At 48.0% G+C, this 12,536-nt stretch overlaps 1 protein-coding gene across 2 annotated transcripts in view; it reads left to right on the forward strand.

The window, feature by feature from the left end:
- Positions 1 to 12,536, forward strand: part of MLLT1 (MLLT1 super elongation complex subunit) — a 36,604-nt gene that overhangs the window by 16,393 nt on the left and 7,675 nt on the right. The window contains exons 4-7 of one of the 2 annotated variants that reach the window (XM_074528928.1): positions 2,646 to 2,789; positions 4,253 to 4,378; positions 6,258 to 6,802; positions 11,841 to 11,938. In XM_074528928.1, coding sequence (XP_074385029.1) covers positions 2,646 to 2,789; positions 4,253 to 4,378; positions 6,258 to 6,802; positions 11,841 to 11,938 — 913 coding nt within the window. Of the gene's footprint in view, positions 1 to 2,645; positions 2,790 to 4,252; positions 4,379 to 6,257; positions 6,804 to 11,840; positions 11,939 to 12,536 lie in introns of both variants that reach the window. The other variant, XM_074528929.1, reaches the window with a different exon arrangement.

A 12,536-nucleotide genomic window follows, 5' to 3' on the forward strand; every position in this document is an offset into this window, starting at 1 on the left:
TTAATGAGAACAGGCATGGAAAACAGGCAAATGACAGGGCAGGCTGTTTTGCAAGGATTTTTATTCTTCCTCCCTTGTATCTGTTTTAGTAAACTCCTTTCAGGAGTGTGTGGATTCCTCAGGACTTTCCCAAAAGAGGGTCTGAATACCTGGTGTTGGCAGCATGTTAATATGACACTGTCCTCTGTGACCAAACCCTGCTCCTGTTTGAGGGCGAAGATCCAAAACCTCAACTCCTAGATGAGCTCAGGGTACTGATATTGATGTAAACCAGGTGTAGCTACCACCCTTTGCATTGTTAGAGGTGTAGTTTGTCCAAGCAATGGCCTCTGCAGGAATTGGGGTGGTCTGAAGCTGTTTCAGCCTATTTTCAGCAAACCTAATGGCTGAGAGCCTGCAGTGCCTGTTCCCATCCAGCAATGCCACTGCAGCAGGAAATGGAGCTGCTGGGAGGAAATTCTGGAAAAGACTGCTGTGCTGCACAGGGAATGAGGCACGTGGGGTGCATGGATAGAAATGTACAGGGCACTGCTGCCCTCACTGGGCTTCACAGCACAGCCTCTCCTGCACATTGAATTTCCTCTGTGACCAAACCCTGCTCCTGTTTGAGGGTGAAGATCCAAGACCTCAACTCCTAGATGAGCTCAGGGTACTGATATTGATGTAAACCAGGTGTAGCTACCACCCTTTGCATTGTTAGAGGTGTAGTTTGTCCAAGCAATGGCCTCTGCAGGAGCTGGGGTGGTCTGAAGCTGTTTCAGCCTATTTTCAGCAAACCCAATGCAGTGCCTGTTCCCATCCAGCAATGCCACTGCAGCAGGAAATGGAGCTGCTGGGAGGGAATTCTGGAACAGACTGCTGTGCTGCACAGGGAATGGGGCACGTGGGGTGCATGGATGGAAATGTGCAGGGCACTGCTGCCCTCACTGGGCTTCCTCTCCTGCACATTGAATTTCCTCTGTGACCAAACCCTGCTCCTGTTTGAGGGTGAAGATCCAAGACCTCAGCTCCTAGATGAGCTCAGGGAACTGATTTTGATGTAAATCAGGTGTAGCTACCACCCTTTGCATTGTTAGAGGTACAAAGGGTGGTAGCTACACCCTTGAATTTCCTCTGTGACCAAACCCTGCTCCTGTTTGGGGGTGAAGATCCAAGAACTCAGCTCCTAGATCAGCTCAGGGAACTGATATTGATGTAAACCAGGTGTAGCCACCACCCTTTGCATTGTTAGAGGTGTAGTTTGTCCAAGGAATGGCTTCTGCACCAACAAGAGGAACTGGGGTGGTCTGAAGCTGTTTCAGCCTATTTTCAGCAAACCTAATGGCTGAGAGCCTGCAGTGCCTGTTCCCATCCAGCAATGCCACTGCAGCAGGAAATGGAGCTGCTGGGAGGGAATTCTGGAACAGACTGCTGTGCTGTGCAGGGAATGAGGCACGTGGGGTGCATGGATGGAAATGTGCAGGGCACTGCTGCCCTCACTGGGCTTCCTCTCCTGCACATTGAATTTCCTCTGTGACCAAACCCTGCTCCTGTTTGGGGGTGAAGATCCAAGAACTCAGCTCCTAGATCAGCTCAGGGTACTGATATTGATGTAAACCAGGTGTAGCTACCATCCTTTGCATTGTTAGAGGTGTAGTTTGTCCAAGCAATGGTCTCTGCAGGAATTGGGGTGGTCTGAAGCTGTTTCAGCCTATTTTCAGCAAACCCAGTGCAGTGCCTGTTCCCATCCAGCAATGCCACTGCAGCAGGAAATGGAGCTGCTGGGAGGGAGTTCTGGAACAGACTGCTGTGCTGTGCAGGGAATGGGGCACGTGGGGTGCATGGATGGAAATGTGCAGGGCACTGCTGCCCTCACTGGGCTTCCTCTCCTGCACATTGCATTTCCAGCTTGAAAATCAAACTGCAAGAAACACCCAGGCAATGTCCTGTCCATATTTGTAATACACAAGAAGAGTATTTTCAATTTTAGGGCAAAAAGAGAGGGATTTCTTCCGTTCTGTGCTGCAAACGCAGCGGGTGGAGCAGAGGCAGTGAGGCGCAGATGATCCCCCCAGCACTCCCACAAACTCTGGATTGCTTGGGTGAAAGTGCCCTTGGAAAGTTCAAAAGCCTGGCATATCTTCCCATTCAGCCCCTGCAATATGCATATTGAAAAGGATTTTCCAAACCAAGCCATCCTTTTCCCATTGCCTTTAATCTTTTCTCGGTGCCTGCAGAGATCCTGGGAGTTCAGAAGTTGTTCCTCCTCTCAAAAAGGATTATGCTTTTCTTAATATTGATACTTAGAGTTAGTGCTTCCCAAAGGAGATAGGATCTGAATTTTGGTGAAAACAGTCGTGCATAAAGCTTGTGAATCTGCTTTTCTGGGCAGACTTGAACAGCTTTAAGCAGACAATTTTCAGTCAAAAATCTGTGTCCATGCATTGCTTTTGCAGTGAGAAGCCTCATGCCTGACTTCCTGATGAACAATGTTAACCTCAAGCACAAATAGTTTAATTTCCAGCTCTCTGATCTCATGGTGAAAAACTCCATGAATGCAACACTCAGTGGTTTATTTGGGATTTTCAGGAGTGACTGTTCGCATCCCCAGGCTTAGTGTGCTTGCCAAGCTTCTTCCAGTTTCCCAAAGCCTTTCTTGTTTTTAGGAGGAGCCCAAAAAGGTTTGTTTCACATATGACCTGTTCCTAAATCTGGAGGGGAACCCACCTGTGAACCACCTTCGTTGTGAGAAACTGACTTTCAACAACCCCACCAAGGAATTCAGGCGCAAACTCATCAGGGCTGGAGGGGTAAGTGCCCAGTTTGGGATCCCAAAAGGAGTGGGCTTGTTTTGTTCTGAGGTTTCTTTAAGGCCAGCAGGCTTCAAGCAGTTTTCTACATTCATTTAAAAGATGACCCAGCCAGTTTTGACTGGTGGTTATAGAACTGCAGCACTTACAGCAGAACAAATCCTTTGTTGGTGTGTATTAGTGACATTTCTTTTGTCAGTTTAAATGTGAGAATTAATGTCAAAGCAGAAAACCCCTCAAAACCCCTCTGGAAAGTGGGATCTGCTGTGGATGTTGCCTGGTGCCAGGAGCTGGCTCAGTACAGAAAAGCTCAAGGAAAGAGAGAGGCTTTCAAACCATTCTTTATTGTTATTTTTTTTAACTTAATAGTTAGTGCTTCCTGGTCAATAAATGACCTCTAAACCTGGCATCAGCTACTTGTGGCTTAGATAATAAAAAAAATTATTGAAAAATTGGATAATATGGAGTGAAAACAGGTTGGGGTGGGAAGTAGGTATTCTCTAGAAGGCCCAGTAGAGAATGGGTTGGAACTGAACATTTCCATATCTGGAAAGGTATTGAGCAGGGATAGACTAAAGGATGATCCTCAAATAAATGCAAGATCTGAGCAAATCAGTCCAAACCACAAAGTGCAAGAAATTTTTAATGAGCCAGAGTATTTCAAGGCCAGGTTGGGCAGGGCTTGGAGCAGCCTGGGATATGGGAGGTGGAATAAAATGAGCTTTAAGACCCTTTCCAATCCATGATTGCTGTTCCCTGTGTGCCAGTGCTTTCCTGTACTGGGCAGAGAGAGGAAGGTGCTCATTTCAGCCCTAGGATGGCTGGAACATCCTCTGCTCTCTAGGATTTTCACAGGATGGTGTTTCAGTCCTTGTGTACTGAGGTGTTTCAGCTGTTAATCGCTTTGGATGCCTTTTCTCTGGTGGCAGTTTTTCACAGAATTATCCTGACAATATAAGAAAGGAATTGTTCCATGGAGCTCAGTGCTTGGTGTTAGGATTTTGTGAAGGGAGAGACCCAAGCTGTGGTTTTTTTCCTTTTTCCCCTGAAACAGTGAATTCAGCTTTTCCTAAACCAAGGAAATCTTGCTCATTCCTTCCAGATTTATCTCCCTTGCCTTTTTCAGGGGAAGAGCATTTGCAGCAGAACACACAGTTCTTGTCCAGAGCTTTATTGCCTGCCTGTGCTCAGAATATTGGCATTCCCTTTGGGGAAGACACTCGATATTGCATTGCTGCCTTTCAGTTTTGTGAGTTTAATATTCTGTATTTGAGGAGTTGCCTTGAAACTGAGCATTCCATAGACAATATCTTTTTATGGCCTTTAAGCAGGCGAGGAAAAAAACATTGAAAAGATGAATAATAGTGTGTTAATTGAGCAAGTGGCTTAACATAATCATGTGTTAATAGTTAATAGTCCGTGAGACTTGGTGCAGACATAATTTCCCTCCTCTTTATTCCCAGGTAATGGTGATGCCAGAAGGAGCAGAGACTGTTTCAAGGCCAAGTCCTGATTATCCAATGCTGCCCACGATACCTCTCTCTGCCTTCTCTGATCCCAAGAAGACCAAACCCTCCCATGGGTCAAAGGTCAGTGCAGCACATGTTTGGGTCAGCCTGAGGTGAGGGAGCCTTTCAGGCCAGCCTGCTGAGAGCTTGTTCAGCAGCTGTTCCTGGCTGCTGCTAATTCTGAACCTCCTTGTACTCTGCAGTTCAGTACTTAATGGTCTGGAACTTGCCAAGCCTCTAGGAGGCTTTTTTATGATCTGATAGACTTCTCTCCAGGGAAGTTTTGAAAAGAAAATTAAATGTGCCAGACTGGGAATTTTTGGTGGATTGTATTGTCCTTAAAGGCAGATGAAATCCTCTCTGATGGTTCTGGTTGTGTCCCTGATGGGTTCTGGGGCTCTCTCTCTGCCTGCCATGCCCTGCACCCCTTGGCAAGTCAGCCCTTCCTCTTCCTCAGGGCAGTGCTGAGAGAGCATCAAACACTTCACTTGCTCCAATGGGTGCTTTCCACACTGGGTGTTTGTGTCCAGCAGCAGCCAGGCCCTGACACTTCCACAGAACCTCAAGATTTTTCTTTTTTTCCCTTATGTACTGAAGCTATTTTTGTATAATCCTAGATGGGGAAACAATCCCCAAGCAATGTATTTTGGAGCAGATTACATGCACTGTGTCAGCCTGAACAGTCACAGGTATTAACAACAATTCATTTCCCAGTGTAATTCAATTCTGATAGCCATGTTCAACACTCTGGCACTTCAGTTATGCCTTCTGATGTTATGAAACAGAGTGAAGATGACTTACCTGTTAGTGGCTGATTTAATTTTGGTCAGGAATTAAGCACTGAAAAACACAGCAGAGAAATAAAGGGCTCTGAGATGAACTCTGGTGAAAATTGCCAGTTGCTAAAGAGACAACATTCCCCTGCTTCCCTTCCTCCAGGGTGCCCTGAGAGGGGCATCTGTGTTTGCATTCAGGTTAAACCTGAATTAAACATCTGTAGATGTTTCTAGACAGAGCCTGGAAAGGAGCAGAACATGTTTCACCCTTTCCTAAATATTGAAATGCTCACTGCCAGTGTGTGTGCAGCAGCTTGAGGGAAATGTGAGTGTTTACCTGGGCTAAACCTGAATTAAACACCTGTGGATGTTTCTAGATCTCTGATAGAGCCTGAAAAGGAGCAGAACATGTTTTATCCTTACTAAATGTTGAAGTGCTCAATGCCAGTTTGTGTGCAGCAGCTTGAGGGAAATGTGTTTACCTGGGCTAAATCTGAATTAAACATCTGTAGATGTTTCTAGACAGAGCCTGGAAAGGAGCAGAACATGTTTCATCCTTTCCTAGATATTGAAATGCTCACTGCCAGTGTGTGTGTGCAGCAGCTTGAGGGAAATGTGGACATTTACCTGAGCTAAACCTGAATTAAACACTTGTAGATGTTTCTAGACCTTTGACAGAGGAAAGGAAAGGAGCAGAACATGTTTTATCCTTACTCAATGTTGAAATGCCCACTGCCAGTGTGTGTGCAGCAGCTTGAGGGAAATGTGTTTACCTGGGCTAAATCTGAATTAAACACCTGTGGATGTTTCTAGACAGAGCCTGGAAAGGAGCAGAACATGTTTTATCCTTTCCTAAATGTTGAAATGCTCAATGCCAGTGTGTGTGGAGCAGCTTGAGGGAAATGTGGACATTTACCTGAATTAAACCCCTGTAGATGTTTCTAGACCTTGGACAGAGGAAAGGAAAGGAGCAGAACATGTTTTATCCTTACTCAATGTTGAAATGCTCACTGCCAGTGTGTGTGCAGCAGCTTGAGGGAAATGTGGATGTTTACCTGGGCATGTGGGGGTGGATTTCTGCACAGAACAAACATTGCCATGTGATTTATGAGGATGTGTTTTATCATTCTGTGCAGAGCTGCAGTTTCATACCCAGCTTGCATGTTTCTGTTGCTGAATTTTAGGATGCAAACAAGGAAAGTAGCAAAGCATCCAAGCCACATAAAGTAACCAAGGAGCACAGGGAGAGGCCCAGGAAAGACTCTGAGAGCAAAAACTCCTCCAAAGACCTTGAGAGAGAACAGAACAAGCCTTTGAAGGACTCCTCCAGAAAACCAACTGAGAACAAACTGCCTAAGGAGGAGAAGGCACCTCCAAAAGCTGCTTTCAAGGAACCAAAACTGGCCGTGAAGGAGACCAAACTGGAGAACACCTCTCCAAAGGGGGGCCCACAGCCGGAGTTAAAGTCTTCCAGCAAGAGGCCCTCCAACGTGGAGTCACCAAAGCCTAGTGCCAAAAAACAAAAAAAGAGTAGCTCCAAAGGGGTGAAGAATATCCTGGGGACATCTCCCAGAACCTCGTCTTCCTCATATCCAGAGAAGAAACAAACCAAGGAGAAGATGAATGCCAAAGTGGAAAAGGTAAAATCCGAGAGCGAGGCCAAGGAGATCAAAAAGCCTGTGGAGATGGAGGAGTCAAACTCAGAGGATGAAACTTCTTTCAAGTCAGAGGTGAGTAGGGATTTATTCTTTACCAGTGTGGAAGGATGATGTTAAATCCCTGCCTGGAAAAGATATAAAAATAATCTCTCAGAGAAGATAGAGCAGCAGATTGGGAAATGCTTAGATTGGGTTGCATCTCAAATAAAATTCTTCTTTGAAACTCCAGTCAATATTAAATGTTCCTCCTGTACAAACTTTTTGAGATTTATCTGCAGACAGTTACCTAAAAGTCAGAGTTTAAGGTTATGGTCCCTCATTGATCCATTGCAGTGACATCTGCAGAGCTACAAGAGATGCAGAGACACTTCCATGATGGCAGTGGTTTAGAATGTGATCTTATTTCAGAAAAGAAGGAAATCATCTCAGTTTTGGTAATGAAAAAACCCCAGTATTAAAATGTAAATAAAGACCCTCTTCCTGTCATGGCCTGTAAGAAATGTGCCATTGGCTGGAGCTCAAAATGCAACCACATGCCACTAAATCTAAATAAGTTGTGTTGTGAAACATAAAACAAATTATGTTCTTGTACTACTATTTTTAAAAGCTGTCTAAATATTTTTTTTCCTTTTTACAACCGAGAACATTCCTCATCCTCTGTTTTCTAAAAAGTGTTTTCCAAAAGAAGGCAAAAAAATGCAAGAAGGAACAGACAAATCCAAACTCTTGCTACTTTTCACTTGTATATTTGTTATAAAGGAGCCCTATATCTTGTAATAGGGTTCACAGGATAATGTCATGGGAATTCTGGAACTGGTTCCTCCTGACCACTTTAAGAAAGGTTTATTTTATTAAGATTAATTTGCTAGGGACAGTTTGTATTATGATTTAATCAGCACTGTGATACAACAATACTGATGTGTTTTTTCAGGAAGGGTTTTTCCTGCAGGACTCCCAGTAGAAGAGTTTATTGGGCAGTGCTAATTCCACTCTGAGGGAATTCCCATCCCTGGCAGTGCCCAGGGCCAGGCTGGCACAGTGGGAGGTGTCCCTGCCATGGCAGGGCTGGCACTGGGTGGGCTCTGAGGGCCCTTCCCACCCAAACCATTCTGGGATTTTATCACTTCACTTCCCACATGGATAAATTTCCTCCTTAGGCGTTAGGAAGAGGCAGCTCCTCTCTCCTTTGAGCCTTTTACCCAAGTGCTCAGCAAGCGCCACATTTCAGTTCCAGATGTACACCCCTCCCTGCAAACCTGTGACTGTGCACATCCCTCAGTGTCCTTTGCTGTCCCTGAGGTGTCCCCATCCCCTCTGGTGCCAGCTGGGTGTCCCCATCCCCTCTGGTGCCCCTCTGGTGCCAGCAGTGGGAGCTGCTGGTGCTGCCAGGCTGTCCCTGGAACCACAGCCTGTGACCGTGGGGCTGAGCATCTGCTGCAGCCTGTCCTGCCCCAGTGTGTGTCCCTGTCCTGCCCCAGTGTGTGTCCCCTGCCCTAAGTGTGTGTCCCCTGCCCCAGTGTCCTGCTGTCCTGCCCCAGTGTCCCCTGCCCCAGTGTGTGTCCCTGCCCTGCCCCAGTGTGTGTCCCTGTCCTGCCCAAGTGTGTCCCCTGCCCCAGTGTCCCCTGCCCCAAGTGTGTGTCCTGCTCCAGTGTCCTGCTGTCCTGCCCCAGTGTGTCCCCTGCCCCAAGTGTGTGTCCTGCTCCAGTGTCCTGCTGTCCTGCCTCATTGTCCCTTGCCCCATTGTGTGTCCCCTGCCCCAGTGTGTGTCCAGCCCCAGTGTGTGTCCCCTGCCCCAGTGTCCTGCTGTCCTGCCCCAGTGTCCCCTGCCCCAGTGTGTGTGTCCTCTGCCCCATTTTCCTGCCCCAGTGTGTGTCCCCTGCCCCATTGTGCCCTGTCCTGTTGTCCCCTGCCCCAATGTGCGTCCCTGCCCTGCCCCAGTGTCCTGCTGTCCTGCCCCAGTGTGTGTCCCCTGTCCCAGTGTGTGTCCCTGTCCTGCCCCAGTGTGTCCCCTGCCCCACTGTCCTGCCCCAAGTGTGTCCCCTGTCCCAGTGTGTGTCCCTGCCCCAGTGTCCCCTGCCCCATTGTGCCCTGCCCCGTTGTCCCATGCTCCAGTGTGTGTCCCTGTCCTGCCCCAAGTGTGTGTCCCTGCCCCAGTGTGTGTCCCCTGCCCCAAGTGTGTGTCCTGCTGTCCTGCTCCAGTGTGTGTCCCCTGCCCCAGTGTGTGTGTCCTCTGCCCCATTTTCCTGCCCCAGTGTGTGTCCCCTGCCCCGTTGTCCCCTGCCCCAGTGTGTGTCCCTGTCCTGCCCCAGTGTGTGTCCCTGTCCTGCCCCAGTGTGTGTCCCCTGCCCTAAGTGTGTGTCCAGCCCCAGTGTCCCCTGCCCCCAGTGTGTGTCCCCTGCCCCAAGTGTGTCCCTGCCCTGCCCCAGTGTGTGTCCCCTGCCCCAGTCTCTGCCCATTGTCCTGCCCCACTGTGTGTCCTGCCCCAGTGTGTGCCTGGTGTCCCGCCCCAGTGTCCCCTGCCCCAGTGTGTCCTCGCTGCCCCATTGTCCTGCCCCAGTGTGTGCCCGGTGTCCCGCCCCAGTGTCCCCTGCCCCAGTGTGTCCTCGCTGCCCCATTGTCCTGTCCCAGTTCCTGCCCGGTGTCCTCGCTGGCCCAGCTGCTGCTGGGGACACTGTGTGACAGACAGGGAGCGGTGGCAGAGGTTCCTGTGGCACCTGAGCCCCAGCCCAGCTGCAGAGTGCCCTGGCAGCAGCAGCCGGGCTCTGTCCCTGTCCCCAGCACTGCTTCTGCCCCAGGGTTGCTGCTGGCCCTGCTGCTGGGGCCGGTGGGAGCCACATCACTGAAGTGGGGGTGGAGCAGGGCTGGAAACTCTTCCATCAGCGCTGCTGCTGAGCCCGGGGATTGTGCAACACTCGGGGCTGCAGCTCCGCGGTGCCTCCCAGCTGCCATCTTTGTGTGCAGAGAGAGGAGCAGCCCTGCTCAGAGGGGACACTGCACAGCTTCTCCTGCTCTTTCAGCTCCTTGGCCTTGATTCTTTTGAGGTTTTTTTAATTTTTTTTTTCCTTCCCCCACCAAGTCCAGTTCCCTGAACTGGCCTCATGCTTGGCTGCCTCGGTGCTGACAAAAGGGGAGGCAGGGATGGGAGGCAGGGTTGCTTTTTGCTTCGGTCACATCCCAGTGACAGCCACTGAGTGTGTCCATCTGCATCCTGCTCTCAAAGAGCTGATGGCCTAAATGGCAAAAGGAGAGATTGGTTATCTCCAACAGCTGCTGCTTAGATCTTGTTCAGTTAATTTTAAGGGATTTTTTAAGGGAAGACTTGCAGATGATCAGGAATGAGGGATGTAAGATTGGAGCTGTGGGTCAGATGCAAGAGCTGTGCTCTGTTAGCTTGAAAATATTCATAAAATCCCACCATGGTTTGGATTGGAAGGGACCTTATCTATAATCCAGTGCCACCCCTGCCATGGCAGAGACCCCTCCCACTGTCCCAGGCTGCTCCCAGCCCTGCCCAGCCTGGCCCTGGGCACTGCCAGGGCTCCTCTGGGCACTCTGTTCTCTCTGCTCTCCACTTCCATCTTGGAATTTCCCTAAACAGCCAGATCTGCTTCAATGTGCCAATAGACCTGATAATGGAACTGTTGAATTATTCTCCTTTGCTCCTGAACCCTTCCCAAGGGGTTTAATACCATTTTTTCACACATTTCCCCCCTTCTTACAGTGAAATAATGAAAATCTTGCCAATATTTTGTTGACAGTGTCAACAGGGCAGGGATTGTGCCTCTCTGTGCCTGTCTCAAGGTTTTTAGGGTATTAACCCTTCCTGTGGCAATGTGTGATTCTTCAGCATCAGGAGTAGTAAGTGGATTCCTAGGAATGAAAAAGTGAAACTGAAATGCTGATTTCCAGGGAATTACTTCTAAAAATGCGAGATATTACAGTACTTGAAGAATCTTTAAACTAGAACTAGAATCTTTAAACTGAGTACCAAAAATCTCATTTTAGGGGATTTTAGGAGCTGCTTGGGGGCAGAGGGAGTTGCTGTGGCCTCTTCTGCCCTCTGGTGGTTCTTAAAGATATTGCAGGTGATTGCTGCCAGTATCAGATTTGTGATTAAAATTTCCCAGTCTTACCAAAAATTCCTTCCTGGATGCTGCTGTTAGCAGTAATTAATTTACTTTTCACTCACTCTTGCTGCACAGGATACTCCCGTTGTTTCTGCCAGGTTCTGACACACAAATTTGGGTCACAAGGGTTGAGTTGATCTCTGTTATGTTGGAGCCAGTGGATCACTCAAACTGCTGTAGAGACAACTGGGTTTAGGATATAATAATAATAATTTAGAATTAATTTTGGAGTCATGTGAGCTAGCTGGGATGGACATCTCCATGTCTGTGAGGAAAGGGGTAGAGAACTGGGATTGATTGGAGAAGTGTTGGGGTCACCTCTTTGTGGCCTTCCAGTGCCTGAAGGAGCCTGCAGGAAAAATAAACTGATTTTAAGGGATGGAGGGACAGGACCCAGGGAATGGCTCCCACTGCCACAGGGCAGGGCTGGGTGGGAGATTGGGAATCAGGAATTGTGGAATCCATCCCTGGAATGGATTTCCCAGAGCAGCCCCTGGATCCCTGGCAGTGCCCAAGGCCAGGCTGGGCAGGGCTGGCAGCAGCCTGGGATGATGATTTGGATTAAATCATCTTTAAGGTCCTTTCCAACCCAAACCACTCCATGGTCAGTGATCAGTCTGAGGTTCAAGGGAACCTTGGTGGGTACAATAAATACAATTTTTAAGAGGGTTTGGGTAGGTTTGGGTTCTGTACTGCTCATCTGTCACACTTCAAAGTAAGAGTTTCAATTTAACTGTTTATCATCATTTGGGGGGTTTGAACCTCTTGTGTGAAGGGGTTTGATGTTGCTGCCAGGATTGCTGAGCTATATTCTGCCAGATTCCATAAATGTTGTTTTTATTCACCTCACGTTTTGGGTTTTTTTCTGGAACCCCAAGAACTGTATTCAGTGATGGGAGATGCTCCTGCCTCTCAGTGCTTTGTGCTCTGGTTTTCTGGATTAGAAAGATTAAGATTCTTTTTCTTTTGTTTCCCTTTTATGGGGGGTTAAGTCTGTCCAGTCCAGCCCTTCCAACTCCAGCTCCAGCTCCGACTCCAGCTCTGACTCTGATTTCGAGCCATCTCAGAACCACAGTCAAGGTGTGTTCCCAGCACAGTTTGTTCAAACCTTCCTTGTGTAACCTTAAAAAGCTCAGGAGAATTAAATGTGCTTTTCCAGCACTATAATAATACAGTTTCTTGCATGCAGCCATGTGTTGGAGTTGTGATGCTTCAGCAAGAAAAGGCAATAATGTTATAACATCATGAACAAGTATTTTTCTTCTTTTGGCAGCTAATTTATGAGTAGGGAATCCCTCTGGATTTGGTTCTTTCCCTTTTGGCTTTGGTTTCTGCCTCAGTTTATAAATGTCTTGCTGCTGCCTGATCTGTAGAATCACCAGAACAGTTCTCCTCCAATCTCATCTATGTTTTATTAAAAATTATAAATGTACCATTCATCATTTTGCCAGTGTGTAACAGCTCCTTTCTCAGATCCCTCCACTGATAACCCAGGGAGGGAAACTGGCAACACAGTAAATGTTCCAAATGCAGCAAATGCTGCGCTGCTCCTGTCTCCAGTGACATTTAAATCAACCCCACAGGCATGAAAAATGTCCTTTTGTTCTCCTTTGGGAGGGGAGGAGCTGTAAAGTTTGTCAGCTCTGCTTTAGCTGCTGCACAGGGTGTCCTTTGCCAG

This window comes from Zonotrichia albicollis, chromosome 29, assembly GCF_047830755.1.
Source record: "Zonotrichia albicollis isolate bZonAlb1 chromosome 29, bZonAlb1.hap1, whole genome shotgun sequence".
In the NCBI taxonomy this organism is placed as follows: domain Eukaryota; kingdom Metazoa; phylum Chordata; class Aves; order Passeriformes; family Passerellidae; genus Zonotrichia; species Zonotrichia albicollis.